This window comes from Trachypithecus francoisi, unplaced genomic scaffold (assembly GCF_009764315.1).
Source record: "Trachypithecus francoisi isolate TF-2019V2 unplaced genomic scaffold, Tfra_2.0 Lachesis_group3, whole genome shotgun sequence".
Classification (NCBI taxonomy): Eukaryota; Metazoa; Chordata; class Mammalia; order Primates; family Cercopithecidae; genus Trachypithecus; species Trachypithecus francoisi.
The window spans coordinates 115,666,827-115,688,329 of record NW_022681468.1 but is presented as its reverse complement, the minus strand read 5'-3'; the positions used below and the strand labels follow the sequence as shown (position 1 = coordinate 115,688,329).

At 38.9% G+C, this 21,503-nt stretch overlaps 2 protein-coding genes across 8 annotated transcripts in view; one reads left to right on the top strand and one right to left on the bottom strand.

Annotated features, from left to right (window-relative positions):
* REC114 (REC114 meiotic recombination protein) overlaps window positions 1-19,029 on the top strand; it is a 137,212-nt gene extending 118,183 nt beyond the window's left edge. The window contains exons 4-7 of one of the 2 annotated variants that reach the window (XM_033189453.1): window positions 10,008-10,220; window positions 15,371-15,457; window positions 18,473-18,608; window positions 18,776-18,936. In XM_033189453.1, the coding sequence (XP_033045344.1) occupies window positions 10,008-10,220; window positions 15,371-15,457; window positions 18,473-18,608; window positions 18,776-18,813 (474 nt within the window). In that variant the 3' untranslated portion in view covers window positions 18,814-18,936. Of the gene's footprint in view, window positions 1-10,007; window positions 10,221-15,370; window positions 15,458-18,472; window positions 18,609-18,775 lie in introns of both variants that reach the window. The other variant, XM_033189456.1, reaches the window with a different exon arrangement.
* A 6-nt stretch (window positions 19,030-19,035) lies between these two features.
* The window catches only part of NPTN (neuroplastin), a 73,831-nt gene continuing 71,363 nt past the window's right edge, over window positions 19,036-21,503 (bottom strand). For all 6 annotated transcript variants that reach the window (XM_033189448.1, XM_033189447.1, XM_033189451.1 and 3 more), the window contains 2 exons: window positions 20,901-20,975; window positions 19,036-20,056 (listed from right to left, as the gene is read on the bottom strand). In XM_033189448.1, the coding sequence (XP_033045339.1) occupies window positions 20,915-20,975 (61 nt within the window). In that variant the 3' untranslated portion in view covers window positions 19,036-20,056; window positions 20,901-20,914. The remainder of the gene's footprint in view (window positions 20,057-20,900; window positions 20,976-21,503) is intronic.

Sequence of the window (21,503 nt, the reverse complement as noted above, 5' to 3'; positions counted from 1 at the left end):
CTTTGTAAACTTGTGTATTTTGTGTGATTAAAAACATTGTTCTGAGTCCACTGGCTTACCAGATTGTCCCAGGGGTCTGGAGCACACACTCCAAAATGTTCAAGAACCCCTGTTTTGTTTCCCATATAAGGAAAGTGACTTAGGCCAATAGCCCAGGTTATGACTAGCTATCAGAGAACCAGGCTGTGGCTGCCTTTTGATCTTTGGACTTAGCTCCAGACCATATCATACTGAATGAATGTATAGATCTCTGAAAAAGTTATACCATGCTATATGTTTGATATTTGAGTTTTAAATTTTTCTAAATATACATTATTACTAAAATTTTAAACTAACTACAAAGAGCAAAATAAAAATCAACCATAATTTGACCACTCAAAAATAATTATTAATATTCTGAAGGTTTTACTAAGCATATATACTGTATCAGTTAGGATTGTGTTCAGATGCATGTAAGAGAAAAATCAGCTATAATGGCCTAAAAAACCAGATTTCCTTTTTTTCACTTAAAAGGAAACCTAGGCTGGGCATGGTGGCTCATGCCTGTAATCCCAGCACTTTGGGAGGCCAAGACGGGTGGATCACCTGAGGTCAGGAGTTCAAGACCAGCCTGTACAACATGGTGAAACCCCATCTTTACTAAAAATACAAAAATTAGCCGGGGGTGGTGGTAGATGCCTGTAATCCCAGCTTCTTGGGAGGCTGAGACGAGAGAATTGCTTAAACCTAGGAGGCAGAGGTTGTAGTGAGCCAAGGTCACACCACTACACTCCAGCCTGGGTGACAGAGTGAGACTCCGTCTCCAAAAAAAAAAAAAAAAAAAAAATCTAGAAACAGGCAGTTGCTAGCATCATCCAGCAACTCAACAGTGTCCACGTTGGTATCTCTGTAACTCTCCTGGCTGCTCCCTCTTGGGTGCAGAATGGTTGCTACAGCTCTACTGAATTTCTGTTGAAGGAAGGTCAGTATCACCTGGCCCTTTTATAAGGAAAGCATCCACTTTCCTATACAGCTTTCCACCACTCACAACTCCCAGAAGATGCCTGCTTATGTGTCATGGACCAGTGTAATATGGCTGTCCCGAACTGCAAAGATTAGGAAAACGAGCGTTTGACATTTCCAGCCCCTCTTGTGGATTGGCTTGTGCTAACTGAGTGTCAACTATATAGATAATTTATAAAATGGGGATTGTAGTACTTTGTATCCTGTTCTTTTTATCAGGAACATTATACCAAGTCATTAATCTCTGAAAACACTCATAATGGCTTGGTAGCATGTTATTGTTTGGATGCACTAGGGTTTAACTCATCGCTAATTTTTCACTATTATAAAAATGTTCTGATCTTCATAAGGATTTATTAACAGGATTCTTTACTTAGAAGTCCCAGATGTATACACCTTTTTTTTTAATTTATAAATTTGCCCTCCCAATAGGTTGTCCCTGCTTCTACTGTACTGGTAATGTGTAAGAATGTTCATTTATCCAAATCCTCTCCAACATGGTGATACAATTTAAATTCAAAAACTAGTTTCTAATTTGACAGGCAGAAATGAACATATTCCTTTAATTTGCATTTCTTATTAAAACTGATGAGAATGGTAATGTGACATTTGCATTTCTTCTGTGAATCACCTGTCTACTTCTTTTGCCTACTTTTTCTCTTCTTCAAACTATGTATAATTTGTGTAGTTGTATAATTTTATATATTTGTGTATATACCATATGTATAGATTTTTTAAACATTTAAAGCTAGGAACCATTTGCCTGCTATTGTGAATGTGTTTTTTTTTTTTTTTTTTTTTTTTTTTTTTTTTTTTTTTTGAGACGGCATTTTGCTCGTTGCCCAGGCTGGAGTGCAATGGCACGATCTCAGCTCACTGCAACCTTCGCCTCCTGGGTTCAAGTGATTCCCTTGCCTCAGCCTCCTGAGTAGCTGGGATTACAGGCATGCACTACTACACCCAGCTAATTTTGTATTTTTCGGAGAGACAAGGTTTCTCCATGTTGGTCAGGCTGGTCTGAAACTCCTGACCTCAGGTGATCTGCCCGCCTCGGCCTCCCGAAGTGCTGGGATTACAGGCATGAGCCACCACACCCAGCTGTAAATGGTATTCTTTATCCCAAATATATTTCCAGCTAGTTATTATTGGATTTTTTTCTGAATTAAATTTAACCTCCTTACTAAACTTTAATTAACTGTTTTTTTTTAATTTCTAGGAAAGTGTTTTTATAATTTACAATTCTATTTCTTTCCAATGATTTATATTTTTTATTACTTTCCCTACCTTACCGAATTGTCTAGATCTCCCAGAACACTGTAATCATAGGGTTATAGTATCTTTGACATCTTCCTGACTTGCATGGGAAGTAGTGTTTACACATTAATTCCATCTCTGGCTGTTTACTGGATTTTTTTTTTTTTTTTTTTTTTTTTTTTGAGAAGAGTCTCGCTCTGTTACTCAGGCTGGAGCACAGTGTTGTGATCTCCGCTCACCGCAGCCTCGACCTTCAGGGCTCAAGCAATCCTCCCACCCCATCCTCCTGAGTAATTAGGACCACAGGGATGTGCCACCATGCCTAGCTAATGGTTGCATATTCTTTATCATGTAAGGGAAATCTCTTTCAATTATAGTTTATTTAATGCCTTTATCAGGATTACATATCATTTTATCAAATGCTTTTTGACAAGTATTAAGATCATGGGTTTTTTTCCTCCTTTGATCTATTGACTTACGATGTAATATATTGACATTGAACCAACAGACTCTTCTTTTGCCCTACCTGGTAAAGAGTATCTTTGGTGCTTCGTGCCTTGGATAACTTTTAGTTTTCAAGTGTTATGCCAAAACACTATTATTGACAAATGGAAGAAGTACAATTTTCATTCCTTTTATAGCAATTTAATATAATAAATTCTGTGAGTAGTAAGCATTATATTTCTTTTCTCTCTGAACTGAAATAAGTAGGTTGAATAAATTCTGCCTACTTATAAGTAGGCTTCCCTTTTTCCAGTAATCCTGATCAAATAGGTTCTGGCTAATGGGCTAACAGTAGACATGTAATTCCTTATCTTAAGGGCACTTTGGCTCAAAGAAGTAAACACAAACAACCGCTCTCCTCTTTACTTCTCACTCCCAGTAACTCACTGAGGAGTTTTTAAAATGATTTCATCTAGCCAAGGCTTTTAGTATTGCCTTTTAGTTTCAAAGCAAAGAATCAAATAAAATGCTGAAGTACCTTCTCTGGTTAAGACCTTTTTCTGTACTTCCTCCCACATTTTCTATAGTAGAGGAATTCACAATAAGTGGTGGGGAAAACTGCTTCATTTGGGGTCTTAGTGGTAATGGAAAATTTCGTACCCATCTGGGTGATGAATCTAAAACCAGAGGGAAAATCCACTGGGTTTGTGTGAGGCCTCTAGTGTCTCTTCGGCTCTCTATGTCGTGTTAACTGGGCTCCACATCTTCCAGGGCGTGACGATGCCTTGGAACACCTACTGTGGAGCCTGTAGCCTAAGCATCTCTGTATGGAGATGTTATTCATACCTGTGAGCCAGCACTTGGTAGGTCTAATCCCTTCCAGAAAGTGAAGCCTTGATTTTCTTGTGAGTACACGTAGATAAGTGAAAAGAGATGAGCACTTATCCTTAAATTTGCTTCCTTGAGTCCGTATTAGTTGTTATAACTTGAAATTAAGTGTTCTGAAGGAGGGTAGATACAACTTTACATGTAAGCCACCACTTAAGATACAGTAATTATAAGTCCATCTTCTTAGGTGATAGAAACTAGAGACTGTGTATTTGGCGAAGTTCGTGATTGTTTGTATACTTGAGAACTTTTCACTTCACAGCAAGAAGCTCTTTCTGACTTTTGATTATGGCATAAAAATAAATCTCATCAAGACTTTCAATCGTTAGCAGTCCCTCTGGTTAATCCAACGGAAAGTTTTCCATTATGGTAACCTATGGCACTGAGGATATAGGATGGAGATACAACTAATTTTCAGATTTTTCCTGATGTACCTGGGTTTTATCTTGGATCCACATGCGTTGAAGTAGTATTTCTGGCTTTAGATGATAAGCTTAAATTCTGAAATTTTTACAGAAGCAAACATGGAACAAGACTTCAGTTAGGCTATTAGACATGTAACCTACTCTGTTGCTTTTTTGGAGTTACACTCCAAAAAAACTCTAGCTATCCAAACTGATTCTTATATACATTCACTTATAGACACCTGTAGACTTATATATGGTCTCAGGTTTTTGCCCTGCTTGTAGGCTTAGTGTCTGCTTGTGCATACAGCTTTTTAAAGCTAGCTATGAAGTACAGTTGCTGATGTCACTGTCAAAAGATTAGATAATCGCAGAATCCTAATAGCTAATATAAGGGTACTTCATATAGATGTCTTCATATAGAGTCTGTTGGAAACAGCTAAACAACTGTAAATAAGAAATCAGCTTAATTTCACAAAAGAAGATTCATAGTAGTAGTATAGACTGAATGTATAGGTCTCTTATCAGTTCTTTTCCCTTCCTCAGGGAAGGTTAGCTTTCAGTGACTCTTGATAATTTGGGGATTATCCATCGAAGAGGAAAATAACTAAGGGTATGAATAGGTAACACACTAAAAGAAAAAATACAAATGACCAATAAGCATAAGAGAGATAGTCAACCTCACTTGTTATCAAGGAAATGAAATTTTAAAAAAACTATGTTAACCTAGCATGTTGACAAAAATTTAAAAAAAGAATCTTCAGTGTTGGAGGGAAATGGGCACATAGATTCTTGGTGGGAGTAAATCAGCCCTGTCTGGCCACAGGGGAGTTAGGCATTATGTACCAAAATATGAATTACACACATCCTTTGACCCAACGAGTCTGCTTTTAGGCATGTATACACAAAGATGTATGTATAAGAGTGCTTGTCAGAGCTTTGTGGTTTATCATAGGAACAAAGGCTGGAAATAACCTATATGTTCATCCATAGGGGGCCAGTTAAATAAAGGAATACTCTTCAGCCATTGAAAGTAATGAGGTATATACTTCTTTTTTTTATATTTGATGTTAAATTAAAAATTATGTTAGGAACAGCAATGAATTTTATATACATACACACACAATATATAACCTATAAAAATACATTTATCAGTGAACTCATTTTCCACAAAAGTGTCAAGAACATACCCTGAGGGAAAAGACAGTCTCTTCAATAAAGAGTTCTGGGAGGCCGGGCGCGGTGGCTCAAGCCTGTAATCCCAGCACTTTGGGAGGCCGAGACGGGCGGATCACGAGGTCAGGAGATCGAGACCATCCTGGCTAATACGGTGAAACCCCGTCTCTACTAAAAATACAAAAACTAGCCGGGCGAGGTGGCGGGCGCCTGTAGTCCCAGCTACTCGGGAGGCTGAGGCAGGAGAATGGCGGAAACCCGGGAGGCGGAGCTTGCAGTGAGCTGAAATCTGGCCACTGCACTCCAGTCCGGGCGACAGAGCGAGACTCCGCCTCAAAATAAAATTAAAAAAATAAAAAAAATAAAAAAAAATAAAAAAAAGAGTTCTGGGAAACTAATATCTGTGTGCAGAAGGATGAAACTAGATTCCCATCTTTCACCATATACAAAAATGAAATAAAAAGGGATTGAATACTTAAAGACCTCAAACTAAGAAAACTACTACAAGAAAACATTGGGGAAACTCTCCAGGATGTTGGTCTGGGCAAAAATTTCTTGAGTAATACCCTACAAACATAGACAACAAAAGCAAAAGTGGACAAAGGGGATTGCTTTAAGTTAAAAAGCTTCTGCACAGCAAAGGAAATGATCAACCAAGTGAAGAGACAACCCACAGAATGGGAGAAAATATTTGCAAACTACCCATATAACAAGGGATTAATAACCAGAATGTATAAGGAGCTCAAACAACTCAATAGGGAAAAAAACTAATAATCTGATTTAAAAATGGGCAAAAGATTTGAATAGACATTTCTCAAAAATCAGACATAACAAATGGCAAACAGGTATATGAAAAGGTGCTCAACATCACTGATCATCAGAGAAATGCAAATCACAACTACAATGAGATATCATCTCACTCCAGTTAAAATGGCTTTTATCCAAAAGACAGGCAATAACAAATGCAGGAGAGGATGTGGTGAAAAGGGGACCCTCTTACATGGTTTGTGGGAATGTAAATTAGTACAACTATTATGGAGAACAGTTTGGAGGTTCCTCAAAAAACTAAAAATAGAGCTACCATATGATCCAGCAATACTACTGCTGTATATATGCCCAAAAGAAAGGAAATCAGCATATCAGGATATCTGCACCCCCATGTTTGTTGCAGCACTATTCACTATAGCCAAGATTTGGAAGCAACCTAGGTGTTCATCAGCAGATGAATGGATAAAGAAAATGTGGTACTTACACACAGTGGAGTACTGTTCAGCCATAAAAAAGAATGAGACTCTGGGATAACTGGCTAGCCATACACAGAAAATTGAAACTGGAAGGGTCCTTACACCATAAACAAAAATTAACTCAAGATGGATTAAAGACTTAAATGTAAAACCAAAAGCTATAAAAATGCTGGAAGACAACCTAGGCAATACCATCCAGGACACAGGCATAGGCAAAGATTTCGTGACAAAGACGCCAAAAGCAAGTGCAACAAAAGCAAAAGTTGACAAATAGGATTTAATTAAACCAAAGAGCTATGCACAGCAAAAGAAACTATCAACAAAGTAAACACAAAACCTACAGAAGAGGAGAACATTTTTGCAAACTATGCATATGACAAAGGTGTAATATCCAGCACCTACAAGAAACTTAAATTTACAAGAAAAAACCTCCATAAGAAAGTGGGAAAAGGATGTGAATAGACACTTTCTTTTTTCTTCTGTTTTTTTTTTTTTGAGATGGAGGCTCGCTGTTGCCAGGCTGGAGTGCAATGGCACGCTCTTGGCTCACTGCAACCTCTGCCTTCTGGGTTCAAGTGATTCTCCTGCCTCAGCCTCCTGAATAGCTGGGACTAGAGGCATGTGCCACCATGCCCAGCTAATTTTTGTATTTTTACTAGAGACAGGGTTTCACCATGTTGGCCAGGATGGCCTCGATCTCTTGACCTTGTGATCCTCCTGCCTCGGCCTCCCAAAGAGCTGGGATTATAGGCGTGAGCCACTGTGCACAGCTGAATAGACACTTTTTAAAAGTAAGACATACATGCAGCCAACAACTATATGAAAAAAAGCTCAACGTTACTCAGTAGAGACATACAAATCAAAACCAGTGAGATACCATCTCACACCAGTCAGAATGACTATTACTGAAAAGTAAAAAAATAACAGATGCTGGCAGGTTGTGCTTATACACTGTTGGTGGGAGTGTAAATTAGGTCAGCCAGTGTGGAAGACAGTGTGGCAATTCCTCAAAGACCTAAAACACCATCTGACCCAGCAATCCTGTTACTTGGTATATAATCAAAGGAATATAAATCATTCTGTAATATTGACATGTGCACATGCATGTTCTTTGTAGCACTATTCACAATAGCAAAGACATGGAATCAACCTAAATGCCCATGAATGATAGACTGGAAAAAGAAAATGTGGTACATACACACCATGGAGTACTATGCAGTCATAAAAACAATGAAATATTTTTTGCAGGGACATGGGTGGAGCTGGAGGCCATTATCCCTAGCAAACTAACACAGGAACAGAAAACCAAATACCACAAGTTCTCACTTATAAGTGGGAGCTAAATGATGAGAACACATGAATACATAGAGGGGAACAACATACACTGGGGCCTTTTGGAGGGTAGAGGATCAGGAAAAATAACGAATGGGTACTAGGCTTAATACCCAGGTGATGCAATAATATGTACAACAAACTCCTGTGACACAAGTCTACCCATGTAAAAAACCTGCAGTTGGACCCCTGAACTTAGAATAAAAGTTAGAAATATGAGATCTTGTTACTTGCAACACCATGGATGGAACTGGGGTTCATTATGTTAAGTGAAATAAACCAGGCACAGAAAGACAAACATCACATATTCTCACTTATTTGAGGGATCTAAAAATCAAAACAATTGAACTCATGGAGATAAAGAGTAGAAAGATGGTTGCCAGCGGCTGGGAAGGGTAGTGGGGGGTAGTGGGGATGGTTAATGGATCCAAAAAAAGAAAGAATGAACAGGACCTAGTATTTGAAAGCACAACAGGATGACAATAATGGAAATTTTAAAATAAGAGTAGAGTTGGATTGTTTGTAACTCAAAGGATAAGTGCTTGAGGGGATGGATGCCCCATTTTCCATGATGTGATTATTACCAATTGAATGCCTGTATCAAAACATCTCATGTATCTCATATATATACCTATGTACCTAAAATTGTAGAAATTATACATGAGTGTTTGCATATATTCTTTTATATACCCACAGATATATATGACTATTTTCATATTTTTTCCAATGTTGGACAAGATAATGATAATGGATGGCCGGGCGCGGTGGCTCAAGCCTGTAATCCCAGCACTTTGGGAGGCCGAGGCGGGTGGATCACGAGGTCAGGAGATCGAGACCCCCCTGGCTAACACGGTGAAACCCCGTCTCTACTAAAAATACAAAAAAAAACTAGCCGGGCGCGGTGGCGGGCGCCTGTAGTCCCAGCTACTCGGAGGCTGAGGCGGGAGAATGGCGGGAACCCGGGAGGCGGAGCTTGCAGTGAGCCGAGATTGCGCCACTGCACTCCAGCCTGGGCGACAGAGGGAGACTCCGTCTCAAAAAAAAAAAAAAAAAAAAAAAAAAAAAAAAGATAATGGATTACTTTTATATTCAGGGGAAAAATTAAATGAATTAAAATATGAAGAGAACCAAATAGTGGCAGTGAAAAGGGGTAGTGGTGTCTATTCTTCTAAACATGATAGTTTACCATTATCTTAGCCATGCCAAGAGTTTTCTGTAACCTAAATATATGGGTTTACTCGATGGGCTTATTTAAATAGTGTGAATTGTGAACAGGAATATCAAGGACTATTTGCTTATAGGAACTTACAGGATTTTGTTAACTGTAGTTAAGAGTGTTTTCAAGGTAGCAACATGGTATATATATTTCATGGGGAAAGGACTGTCACTGCGCTCAGCTTAGTATCTGCGTTTCTTTACAGAGGAAACTGATGAAAGGTATACAATATACACAGTCCTGTTTCAGGAGGCTTTTATGTAGGTTGACTCCTCTAAACTAGGCAGAGTAAGTAGACTAGAAAAAAGGGAAACTATTCTAAAATGATTTTATGTTATTGTTACAATCTAGATGTTTTTACACAGATGTTTTTAAAGTTTGATGTAGTAGACAGATTTTTACAAATTTTTAATTGCATCTGTCCCACATTTGCTAATTTGCCAAGGGATGTGACTCATACAGCAAATTAAAGACAGCCTTTCACTATGCAACTTGTGTGGCAGTCTGGCCTCTTTAAGGATAGAGTACTACAGATCATTAGCATGAAATCTGTTAGCTTTGAGCATCTGCCTGTTACTATTCCTCAGTATTGTTTAAGCTCACTGCCTTGTTTAATGTGGTATCTACCTGGTTTGATATTAGTCAGTTTAGAAAAATTTTGTTGAGCAGGACTATGCTGTATTATTATCCTCTCAGATTTTTAACTTAAGGAATTCGAAGCTATGAAATCTTTATTCCAAAGCATGATAAAACATTGATCTGCCATCAGTATAGTGATCTTGTCTTTATGATAGAGCTTTTCCATTTTTGCTGATGTCACTTCCCAGAGGGAAGTGAATTTTAGTATGATGAGCAACTCCCAAAAGGGGGAAGAAAATGAATTATTGGCTTTTCTATGCCTGCATCAATAAGTGAAGATGACTGTTCCCTTATCTATACCTCTTCTTCCGCCAAGCAAAGGAACCACGCAGTGGAAGACCCCAAAGTAAATAAAGGTAAAGTTATATGACGAGGGTCTCTCACAATAACTTTTGATTTGTCAAACAGGACAAGAGTCGCCTGTTTCGAGTACAGTTCAGTGGAGAGTCAAAGGAGCAGGCGCTGGAACACTGCTGCAGTTGTGTTCAAAAGCTGGCGCAATACATAACTGTTCAGGTGCCTGATGGGAACATCCAGGAGCTTCAGCTGATTCCTGGCCCACCCAGGACAAGTGGCAGTCAAGGGAAGGACTCTGCAAAGAGTGTCCCATGGCAGGCTGGAGTAAGTAGGCTGATGTGTCGGCTATGCAGGAAACATGACAATGCAGTGCACAATGAGTGGCCAAAATGACAGTGGAGTTTGTCGAGTCTGTTAGGTTTGTAGTTTAAAAACATCTAATGTTGGGCGACTTTTTAAAATTGAGGCCAACACTCATTGTAGCTCCCTATTCAGAAATTAGGGAGGGAGGAGTTCCAGCTGCATTCTGGGTGTCACTGTAGAACAGTGGTTCTCAAAGTGTGGTCCATGAACCCCTCCCTAGGACCCTTCCAGAGGGTCCACAAGATCAAAATTATTTTTCTTAATATTTAAAGAAATAGTATCACTTGCCTTTTTCACTGTGTCAGCATTTGAATTGATGAGACAAAGGCATCATGAGTAAGGCTGCCGTCATCACACAGATCAGGCAGTGGCACCAAACTGTACTCATAGTCATCATGTTCCAATCATTCACAGGAAGAACAAACTAATGAAATAACCCTGCAGTCTGCAGTACCACGGTTGTCTCAAGGGAATGCACCTGTGTGACATTTGTATTTTGAACTAGCCTCTTTTTTCATAAAATACCATCATCATGTGAGAGAACAATAGACTATGGTCATTCAGATTTGGGTATTTGGCAGACATTTTCTCAAAAATCAGTGAAATGAACTATCACTTCAGGAAAACAACTGATAGTATTTATTGCAAATGATAAAATTTAAACTTCCAAGTGAAAATTAGAATCTTGAAAAACTTGTATCTGCCACATGCTTCACAACTTCCCAACCTGGAAGACTTTTCTAAAGGTGCTATTAATAAATGTGATTTACTTTTTTATAAGTAATTACCTGATGAAATGTGTCAATATTTGAAAGACAGTATATTCAGTGAACCAGTATTGTCCAAATGACCAATGCCTGAATGCCACAAAATTATACGTGGATAAAGAGCTATTCAAAAGTGTAAGATAGGCTAAAAGAGTGTACTATAACAGTGTAACAAGTTCATTGCTATGGTTTCAGATTCTATATTGCAACTTACCTTTAAGCAAGTCACTTGTTGAGTTTTGGTGTTATATCAAGGACTATCCAGTTATCTGAACAGGCTATTCTAAAATACCCCTCCCTTCTCCATCTACAATTTGTGTGAGGCCAGATTTTCTTCATGTCTCCAACCAAAGCAGCACATTACAGCAGACTGAGTGCAGCAGCAGATGTAAGAATCCAGTCACCTTCTATTAAACTAGGTAGTAAAGAGATTTGCAAAAATCATGACATTTTGTTTTAGAAAAGTTATTTTCCATAAAAATGTTTTCAATATTAACATAAAGTGGGTTTATTATTTTTAATGAATATTTTAAAATTCCATGTTAATTTCTAATATGATAAATACCAGATAAATGTAACTCAAATCAAAGTTCTTTGAAGGCCTCATAAGGGGTCTTGAGAGAAAAACATTTGAGACTCATGACTATAGGATTTCTCCCAGAAATATGTGTTCTGCATTTCTTTGGCATAGTTTCAAATATTGTTGGAATAAGCACCTATCTCTCTCTGCTCCTGAGATGAGATTCTGCTTTCAAGCTGGGTTTTGCATTTGCTTTGAGAAGTCATTTTTCCAAACCTGGTTTTCCATTACTTCATCCTGTTAGTTTTCCTTAACCAAAACACTTCATTTTTGCTGATTTGTCACTAAGTTTCTTTTTCTTTCTTTTTTCCTGAGACAGAGTTTCGCTCTTGTTGCTCAGGCTGGAGTATGCAATGACACGATCTCGGCTCACTGCAACCTCGCCTCCCGAGTTCAAGCCATTCTCCTGCCTCAGCCTCCCGAGTAGCTGGGATTACAGGTGTCTGCCACCACATCCAGCTAGTTTTTTTATTTTTAAGAGAGATGGGGTTTCATTATGTTGGCCAGGCTGGTCTTGAACTCCTGACCTCAGGCGATCCACCCGCCTCGGCCTCCCAAAGTGCTGGAATTACAGGCGTGAGCCATCAGGCCCGGCTGTCACTAAGTTTCCTGTTATTTATAATTTGTCTAAGGTGAACATAAATTTTCATTATAATAAAATCTTTTTCTTTAAGCAGGTGCTACATGATTTCCTCTTGAATGTATTTAGTTTGCCAAACAGATTTTGGTGGTTTGAGTTCTTTCCCTTCATTTGATTTTCATGAAGATGTCTTAACGCTGAAGCTGCTTGCCTCACAAACCCTGAATCTAGTTTCAAACAATAATGCTCCGTCTATATTCAGCTCCTGCTCTATTTCTTAAGAATCCCCTCCCTACAAATGGGTTGGAGTGGTTACTATAAGGTATTTTATTGCTTATGATTCTTTGCCCTTCAGATTTTCATGTTTCACTGCCCAATAGATTCAGATGATAGTATAGTATACCCAATGCATGGAGTGTAACAAAAACCTAAAAGGGTTCCAGAATTTGGGAACTCAGTCTGGAATTCCTTATAAAGGTAATGAAGTCACATCACGCTAGAACCTTGTCAGGTTACACAATTACCTAAGTATTACAAAGGCAAATAAATTGAAGTTGTAACATGCAGTAACAAATGCAGGCTGAGTTGTGAGTTACAGCCCCAGATGAAGGCTCCAGCTCTCTGATGTTAAAGACTGATCCCAAATGTCTAGGTAGAAACACCTGAGAAGTGGTTAGGAAACTTGCATGCCTTTCTTGATTCTATTTTCAGGGACTCTTCTGAACTGTAATTGGGTGATTTGACTAAGACAGCATGATGTTGTGCAAAGACCACAGGCTTTGGTATCAAGATGGATCTAGGTTAGAATCCTGGCCCTATTTCTTAGCAGCTGTGTGATCTCACGGAAGCCAATTAGCTCCATCTGTAAAATGGTGAGATTAAAATGCTGTATAGAAAGCACCCAATACAATGCCTGGCAAATATAATCACAAAATCCATCATTACTATTATTGCCCCCAATGTTACCCATTCAGATGTGCCTTCCCTTGCAAATGAACAAATCAGCATCCTGGCCAATTAGCAAGGATCAGAACCTCCAGAGCCAAAAGAGGGCATGATAAGACAGTGTATGAAGCTGCAGAGCAGATGACAAGTTAAAGTCATTGGATTAAATTCCACCAGGGTAACAGACCTTGTGAGGTACCACCTAAACATTCTAGTTTTCCTAATGGCAAAACATAAGGTTTGCCCTTAACTACTGATGTACAAATTTTGGTAGCATGTGCTCTTTCTCAGAATCTATCTTAAGAGGTACAAGCCATGGCCAAGTTCTGGTCATTTTGCTGCTCTCTTACATTCAGGTGTGTCATTTTTGTAATACCTATAATCTTTTAGTATAAAAGAGTTGTTTCCTTCTTTGCAAATAGAATTCTATTTCAAGTTCTTGAGTCATTTCCTGGCTCATATTTTAGTTTTTGCTTTTCCTTAGCCTTGTAATTTTGTTAATTGTGGCTTAACCAGGCATTTCTCAACCTTAGCACTTCAAAGGCAACCAGCCCACCCTGGGGAGGGGGATGGGAAAGACAGGAAAGAGGATCGCAGTTCCTATGTGAACTCTTCCCCGTTAGCACAAAAAGTCCACAAGAAAGTAGCTAGGGGACTCCAGCTACTGTGTGCGCAGACCCTTCCATCTCTATGCTGTTGCAGGGGTGGACCCTAACCTCAGGTGGTTCAGTGCCACTTAGCTATTTTTTACAGTGTTTATGGCAATTTTGGTTGACATCTTAGTTCTTTGTGTGAGCTGAAATGATATGTATTCTAGGAAAGCATCAAATGTGATAGCTGAAGAAACACTAGGCACTAGAGTCTGCCTTGTGTTTACAGAGGAGAAAACTGAAGGAACTGAAGAGAGAAACGGGGCTTGTCTAAGGGCTCTTGATTATAGAGTCCTTTGGTCATTTTGCTCATTTTTCATTTTCTTGTCTTTGTTCTTTCCTTCCTCACTGTACCTCCACACTTCCTTCTTGTTGTTGTTGTTGTTGAATGCTTCCAGGTCTGGTTTTCTGCTACCTACTGACTAGCAACCATCAGCTTCTCTGTAGGACAGAAGACAGAATTTGGCATCTCCCGCCTTCGGGTAGTCAGACTTGTTGCTGATGGACAGAAGCGCCCTCCAAAGAGTGCCCTGTTTTCTCCCTGTATTGCACCATCAGCTCATACCTAGTGCAGGAGCACCACTGCTTATCTGGAGATTAGCACTGCAGCAGCCTCAGGTACCCAAAGCATAGTGGGGCCTGCAGACATGTGGCTAGGAAGGAACGGAGGTAGGGCCCTTCATGCCTCTAGACCTCCTGTACCTTGTTCATTCTATTTCCCTGGAAAGCATCCCATGTCCTACCTGAGAACAACTTATTACCACAGATTCTCTCCAGATAGCATGGACCTTAGAGCATCCCTGTACTTCCTGCTTAGCATACAGCCCTCCAGTTTACCCACTTCTCTGTGAACCTCCAGCACTTCCAGAGTTGCAAGATAATTCATGGTTTTACTTGTTAGGTTCTCACTAGGCTATGGGCTTCCAGAGGGCAGGACTCTATCTTGTTCTTTGTAGCTCCTATCCCTGTACCATCTCAGTGTCTAATATGTAGGAGGCATAAACAGTCGTTGAAACCAGGTATCTGTAAGTTTTACTTACAGAAGAATTCATTCCTTCAGAATATCTAAAATGAGATTTTTTTTAAAAAATCATTTTACTGAAAACATCAGTTGTCTTAAAATTATAGGGGTTTCCCCCCATTTTGCATTTCTGCAATGAACATGCATTACTTGAGCAATAATTTTTAGAGGGTGAAAAATCATGATCAGAAGCTGGGGTCCGTCCATGCATGCAGGCTGCCATGGCCAGCCCTCCAGGGCCTATACGTGGTCCTGAATCCTAGGCTGGGCCTCTGACAACAGAAGAATGCCCCAGTGTCTGACAGGAAGCAGCACTAACAGCCTGCCAACGGCTGAGGAACATCAAATAGAAGTCAGGAGCTGCAAATTTAAACTCAGTACTTCTGCTGTGGTAATTCAAGTAACCCTCCATTTAAACTGAGACAGACCTATGCTGACAATCATTTTAACCACTCTTGGTGGTATTTTCTTTCTTTGAACATGAATGTGTATTTCTGCTTCTTTAATGTCCTGTGGTATGTAAGATTACATTCAGCTAGTCTCCTTATTGCATGTTGTTTTATTCCAGTCCCACCAGCACTCAGAACAGCAAGTGCGTGTAACGGCGGGCACAGGCGCTCCAGACGGAAGGACCTCACTGACGCAGTTAGCTCAGGTAGAGCTTATTTCTGTGTTTAATTTTCTTGTCATGAAAAGCAGTGACCCCTAATTTGTATCCCTTTGTTCACTTCTTTGCTTTAGGAGAGAAACCTAAAGCATTACTCTAAAAGGTGATAAAGACAGAGACAGGGCCATTTTCATCTACCCCTTGCAGAGTAAGTTTTATTACAGTAAGCTGTGAGGTGAGACATGATGGCTGCAGGCACATAGTCAAGATCTACCCTCCAAAGGAAATAAAAAGAAGAAAAGGGGTTGAATGTCCAAGGCAGAAAATTTAATCACCACTTTCCCAAAAAAGAAGAATAAATGGAGGACTCCATTGTAATTATGGAAATGAAATTTGGGAACTATTTTAAGACAAATATCAAAATGAATGTGGATTCAGATCTACAGCAGTTTCTATATGGGCAGATTGTCAGTACTCAGCTAAGGATGTGTAGAAACCCAGGAGGATTCAACTCTGTTACCTCAGACTTGCTTTCAGACAGCCCCTTGCTCCCTGCCGCAAAACCTCTTCATTCAAAACTATGGTTGTGCGATGTCTACTCTCCTGGGAGCTCTGCAAGGACTTTGTCTCCTCCTCACTGCATTCCTCATTGCAGGTGTTCAGGCCAGCAGCTTCTGCTTTCCACAGAATTCTGCGTGGAGTTCATCAATCTTCAAGTATGATTTTTTTTTTTTTTTTTTTGAGACAGGATCTCACTCTGTTGCCCAGGCTGGAGTGCAGTAGCACGATCTTGGCTCACTGCAACCTCCATCTCCTGGGTTCAAGCGATTCTCCTGCCTCAGCCTCCTGAGTAGCTGGGATTACAGGCATGTGCCACCACGCCCAGCTAATTTTTGTATTTTTAGTAGAGACAGGGTTTCACTATGTTAGCCAGGCTGGTCTTGAACTCCAGACCTCAAGTGATTCCCCGACCTCGGACTCCAAAATTGCTGGGATTACAGGTGTGAGCCACTGTGCCTGGCCGAATTTTCTTTTAATTCCTCTACTAAACTGTGCTAATCAGTAGTTTTTTAAAAAAGGTGTTTTCTCCATCTGGCTTGCCACTAACTCAAAATAAATGGACAATCATATAGAATAAAAACTCAAGAGGTAGGAAGACTAAGAAGAATTCATGTTTATTTATTTTAATAACCTAGTAACTATGAAAAACAATTATTTGTCCAGCAGCAGGACTGACTGAATAATGCCCATATTTGCATTGGAGTTAGGGGCTAACTGAATCAGAGAAGGTGACGAACACAGAGCTGCAATAAAACAATAAACAAGGCAGGGTGTGATGTCCTTATTTAGGAAATATCAGTTGCTAGAAAAGGTATACCTTACCCAGTTTATTTACGTAGTATGGAAGAACCATATACAAATGAGAAAAAGCATGAAGCCTGGAGCTCAGATACATTACTTATTTGCTCTTATCTTTTGGACATGTCATTCTATGTAAGTTGGTAAAACCTTTTGGAAGGCAATTTAGCAGTACATATCAAATTTAATATGTTATCTATAACTTCATTTCAACTACACAAATATATATATGTTCATCACAATGCTTGTTAAGCAATTGGAAACATAAATGTTCATTTAATAGGATACTAAGTGTGATATAACCATAGATGGGATAGAAATGCAATTAATACAAGGGATGTAGGCCGCACATGGTGGCTCACACCTGTAGTCTCAAGCACTTTGGGGGACTGAGGCAGGAGGATAACTTAAAGCCAGGAGTTCAAGACCAGCCTGGCCTAACATCATAGTGAGACCCCCATCTCTAAAACTAAACACAACAAGTGCTGTATATCCCAAGTAAATTTCTGTTATAGAGAATTACTAGAGAAATATCAATTATGTACTTACACACTAAACCATGCTATCCACAGAAATAATAAAACCACCTACCTCATAGAATTAATGTGAGGAATCAATAAGATGACCGAGTCAATGCACCAAAGTAAGTGGACCACACAGAACTGGAGCCCATCATCATCATGTGGGGCTGTGGATCCCGTGTTGCCAGATCTTCCAAATTGTCAAGATTTTTATCTGAACTCTCCTAATACTTAAATGTTGGTAACTTATTCAACTGGTTTTAAAACACTGCAGGTTACCAAAGAAAACATACAGATGACAAATAAGCATGTGAAAAGTTCAACATTATTAGTCACTAGGCAAATGCCAATTAAAACTACAATGAGACATCCTGCAAACTTATTAGAATGCCTAAATTAAAAACAAAAACTGACCATACCAAACCCTGGATGGGTGAGCAACTAGAACTCTCATCTACACTGCTAGTGGAATGTAAATGGGACAGCCACTATAGATGACAGTTTGGCAGTTTCTTACAAAGTTAAATATACACTCACCACATGACTCAATCCCAGGTATTTACTGAAGTGAAATGAAAATCTGTGTTCACACAAAAACGCATAAGTGAATGTTTATAGCACCTTTATTCATAATTGCAAAAAATAAAACAACCCAAATGTACTTCAACTGGAGAATAGATAACCAAACTGTGGCACATTCATGCAATGTAATACTTACTCAGCAGTAAAAATGAACTACTGAAATACTCAACATCGTGGATTAATCTCAAATGTATTCATTATGATAAGTGTAAGAAGCCAGATTCAACAGTGTATTATGTTTCATTTATATGACATTCTGGAAAAGGCAAAACTATATGGAGAAGAGATCAGTCATTGCTAAGGGTTAAGGGTTTCATGGCAATGGTTAGCACGAGGGTCACATAAGGGAGTTTTTTGGGAAGTGAAAGAAATGTTCTGTATTTTTATTGTGGTGATAGATGACTATTTGTCAAAACTCAGATGGCCAGAAAAAGACATGTGTGAACTAATGTCCTTTGGGCAGTTTGTGGCCTCTTTCTTATATTCAGAATGCAGCTAGCACATAGTAGACTGCTCACATCCACTCTGCCACCTATGCTGTGGGGAAGATGAACTAAGCTAGTGGAGCTCATTCATTGACAGGTTTATTTTCAATCCACAGGTTATCAGCACAGTCTTCTTCATTAAAGTAGAATCTCAACTTTGCAAACATCTCATCAGTATATTTGAAATTCTTAAGGCAACAAGATTATCTCACATGCTATGTGTATTCAGAAAACATATTAATATACAAAATTGTAAGTGTAACAGTAAAACTACATAAAGGAAGCCTGTAAGGCTAATTAATACTATTTTTTTTGGTGTGTATTTCTCTAATCTTTCCTTAAAGCACTATTTGCCTGTGTTCTATTAGCCAGGTATTGCTGACCTGTAATCTGTAACTACTTTTCTGGTATCCCTGCAGACTCTTCTGGCCTCGGAGGAGCTGCCCCGCATCTATGAACAATCTGCATGGGGTGCAGAAGAGTTAGGCCCCTTCCTGCGTTTGTGCCTTATGGATCAGAATTTCCCAGCATTTGTGGAAGACGTAGAAAAGGAACTTAAAAAGCTGGCGGGGTTGAGAAATTAATGCTCTGTATACATATATAACTAAGGAACTTCAAAGTATTGAAAAATGCTTCCTCCTAAAATTAAAGATATTAGAATAAAAAGCATTATTCCAAACACCTTTTATCAATGTTTTATTTTTAAAAACAGGTGAATCCACTTTTATACATCATTGCACTTCAATAATTACACAAAACACAAGTACATGCATCTACAGTTACGCACCGCATGAGAACCCTGTTAGGTTATAAAATCTATCATCAACCAGTAAATCAATGTGAAAAAATACAGTGTCAAACCAAAAAGTATAACTATAGTTGCATAGAATATCACCATGCTATAACATTTCAAGGTCATTGGAAACAAAAGAAAAATTATAAAAGTTTGCCTTGATTGAATGTACAAGAATAAGGTTCAACACATCAGTGCAAAAGGATTTATGAATTTACATGACTTAACAAAAGAAAAGATAATCACTTAAAAAGCAATCATACGTATATACTGCAATTCATTATACCCATTCAGTGGACTGTTCCAGCTTATTAAAGTCACAGGTTAAGCCCTTAAAATTATAGATTTCAGTTTATATTACTCATCTTTATGTACCAGAACTGCACAATTTCCTCATGACAACATACAATAAGGAATGAATATCAGCAGCTTAAAAATGAAACAAGCATTTACTTTATTTTGGATTTCTCCCACCCCCAAAAATATAAATATATATATATATATTTATATACTGTATATATCTGTAGGTTTTGCTGTACTTTACAAAAATGTATCACTAGATGGCAGCAGTGCATTTTAGAGCTTTGCCAATTTAACAGCTGCATTAAGTAAAAAATGGCGCATGCATGATCTGATCCTCAGAGGACCTTTTCACTTCTATTTAAATATTTTAACAAAGGAAAAAAAGCAACATTCACAGCACATCAAGCCCAAAATAGTTTACACCTTCTACACTGAAGCATTGTTTAAAATGTACCTGGCTAGATCACCCTTACAGGAGAGGCTAAATAAGGCATGCTTTAGACAGTCATTGTGGTGTTGCTCACTTGAAAGGGGAGAGAACCAAAGAGGTCCAAGCAGAAAATTTAGCAGGTCATGTTGCCACCAGTTTCAGGAACCTAAAGATCTGTAAAGAAATATGTATTTGGAAATTATAAAGGGAATATGCACTGTCACTCACAACTACACCGAGTGCCACACAAAGCTTTGGTTCAAACAGCATACTCAAGGATGTGGTGTGAAATTCTGATCTCCATGTGCCTAACAAGATGACATTCTGGCCCTGCTGCTGCCTGGCCACCGTTCTTGTCTTCCCTACATGTGAGGTAAGACTAGCAGGCCTCTGGGAATAATCCACCTAAGAAGGTGACAATTTCACCTCTTTGTAAAGATATAATGTGGAAAAGTACTTATTTTAAAACGTCTTCTGAAATGGCATTTATATAAACATGTGACAATGCACCTGATGGCAGAGCGCAGTGGCTCACGCCTGTAATCCCAGCACTTCCAGGAGGCTGAGGCAGGCGGATCACTTGAGGTCAGGAGTTCAAGACCACCCTGGCCAACATGATGAAACCCTGTCTCTACTAAAAATACAAAATTTAGCTGGGTGTGGGGTGGTGGGCACCTGGAATCCCAGCTACTTAGGAGGCTGCGGCAGGAGAACTGCTTGAACCCAGGAGGCGGAGGTTGCAGTGAGCCAAGATCATGCCACTGCACTGCAGCCTGGGCAATAGAGTGAGACTCCATGTTAAAAAATCCAAACAACAACAAAAAACACAGCTGAAAAATGTTCCTTTCCAGTCCCTAAACTGGGCAGACAGAACTGGCTTCATCATTATCAGCTGCTCTGAAATGAATTAAAAGATTTTACAACATAACACCAATTACTGAGGAAGTTGTAAAAAGGTCAACAGAAGTACATTCATTTGAATATAATTTTAAAAACTGCTAAAGAAGGCCATACTTACATTGTAAGCAGTACTTAATTTGTGTTTCTCTGGCGCAAGTTTTTATCTTTGTGATTGTTGGTAGAGTTGGTTTTCCTTTGGAGGAAAAATTGCATTACATGAGTTAAACTCAGTCAATAACTTTTGAAAGTACAACACATGGAAATTCACTTACTGCCATCCCTGGTGTTGTAAGAAATTTTGTGGCACAATATGAGTGCATTAAAAAAACATTCATTAAGTAGCTACAGGTGAAGTATCCCTCATCTGAAATGCTTGGGATCATAAATGTTTCAGATTTTGAATTTTTTAGATTTTAGAATATTTGCATTACACTTACCAGTTCAGCATCCCTAATCTGAAAACCCAAAATTCAAAATGCTCCAATGAGCATTTCCTTTGAGCATCAAGTGAGCACACAAAAAAACTTCGGATTTTGAAGCATTTCAGATTATGGATTTTGGCAGTAGGTAGACTCAACCTGTATATACCTGATTTTATCCCTTTTGACCCCCAAGGCAGACAAGTACTTTCCCTTTGATTTCTGAACTATAATTACTATACAGGTGAGAACATGTAAAACTTTTCTCCACTGAACACAACACCACTGTCCCTTCTCAACTG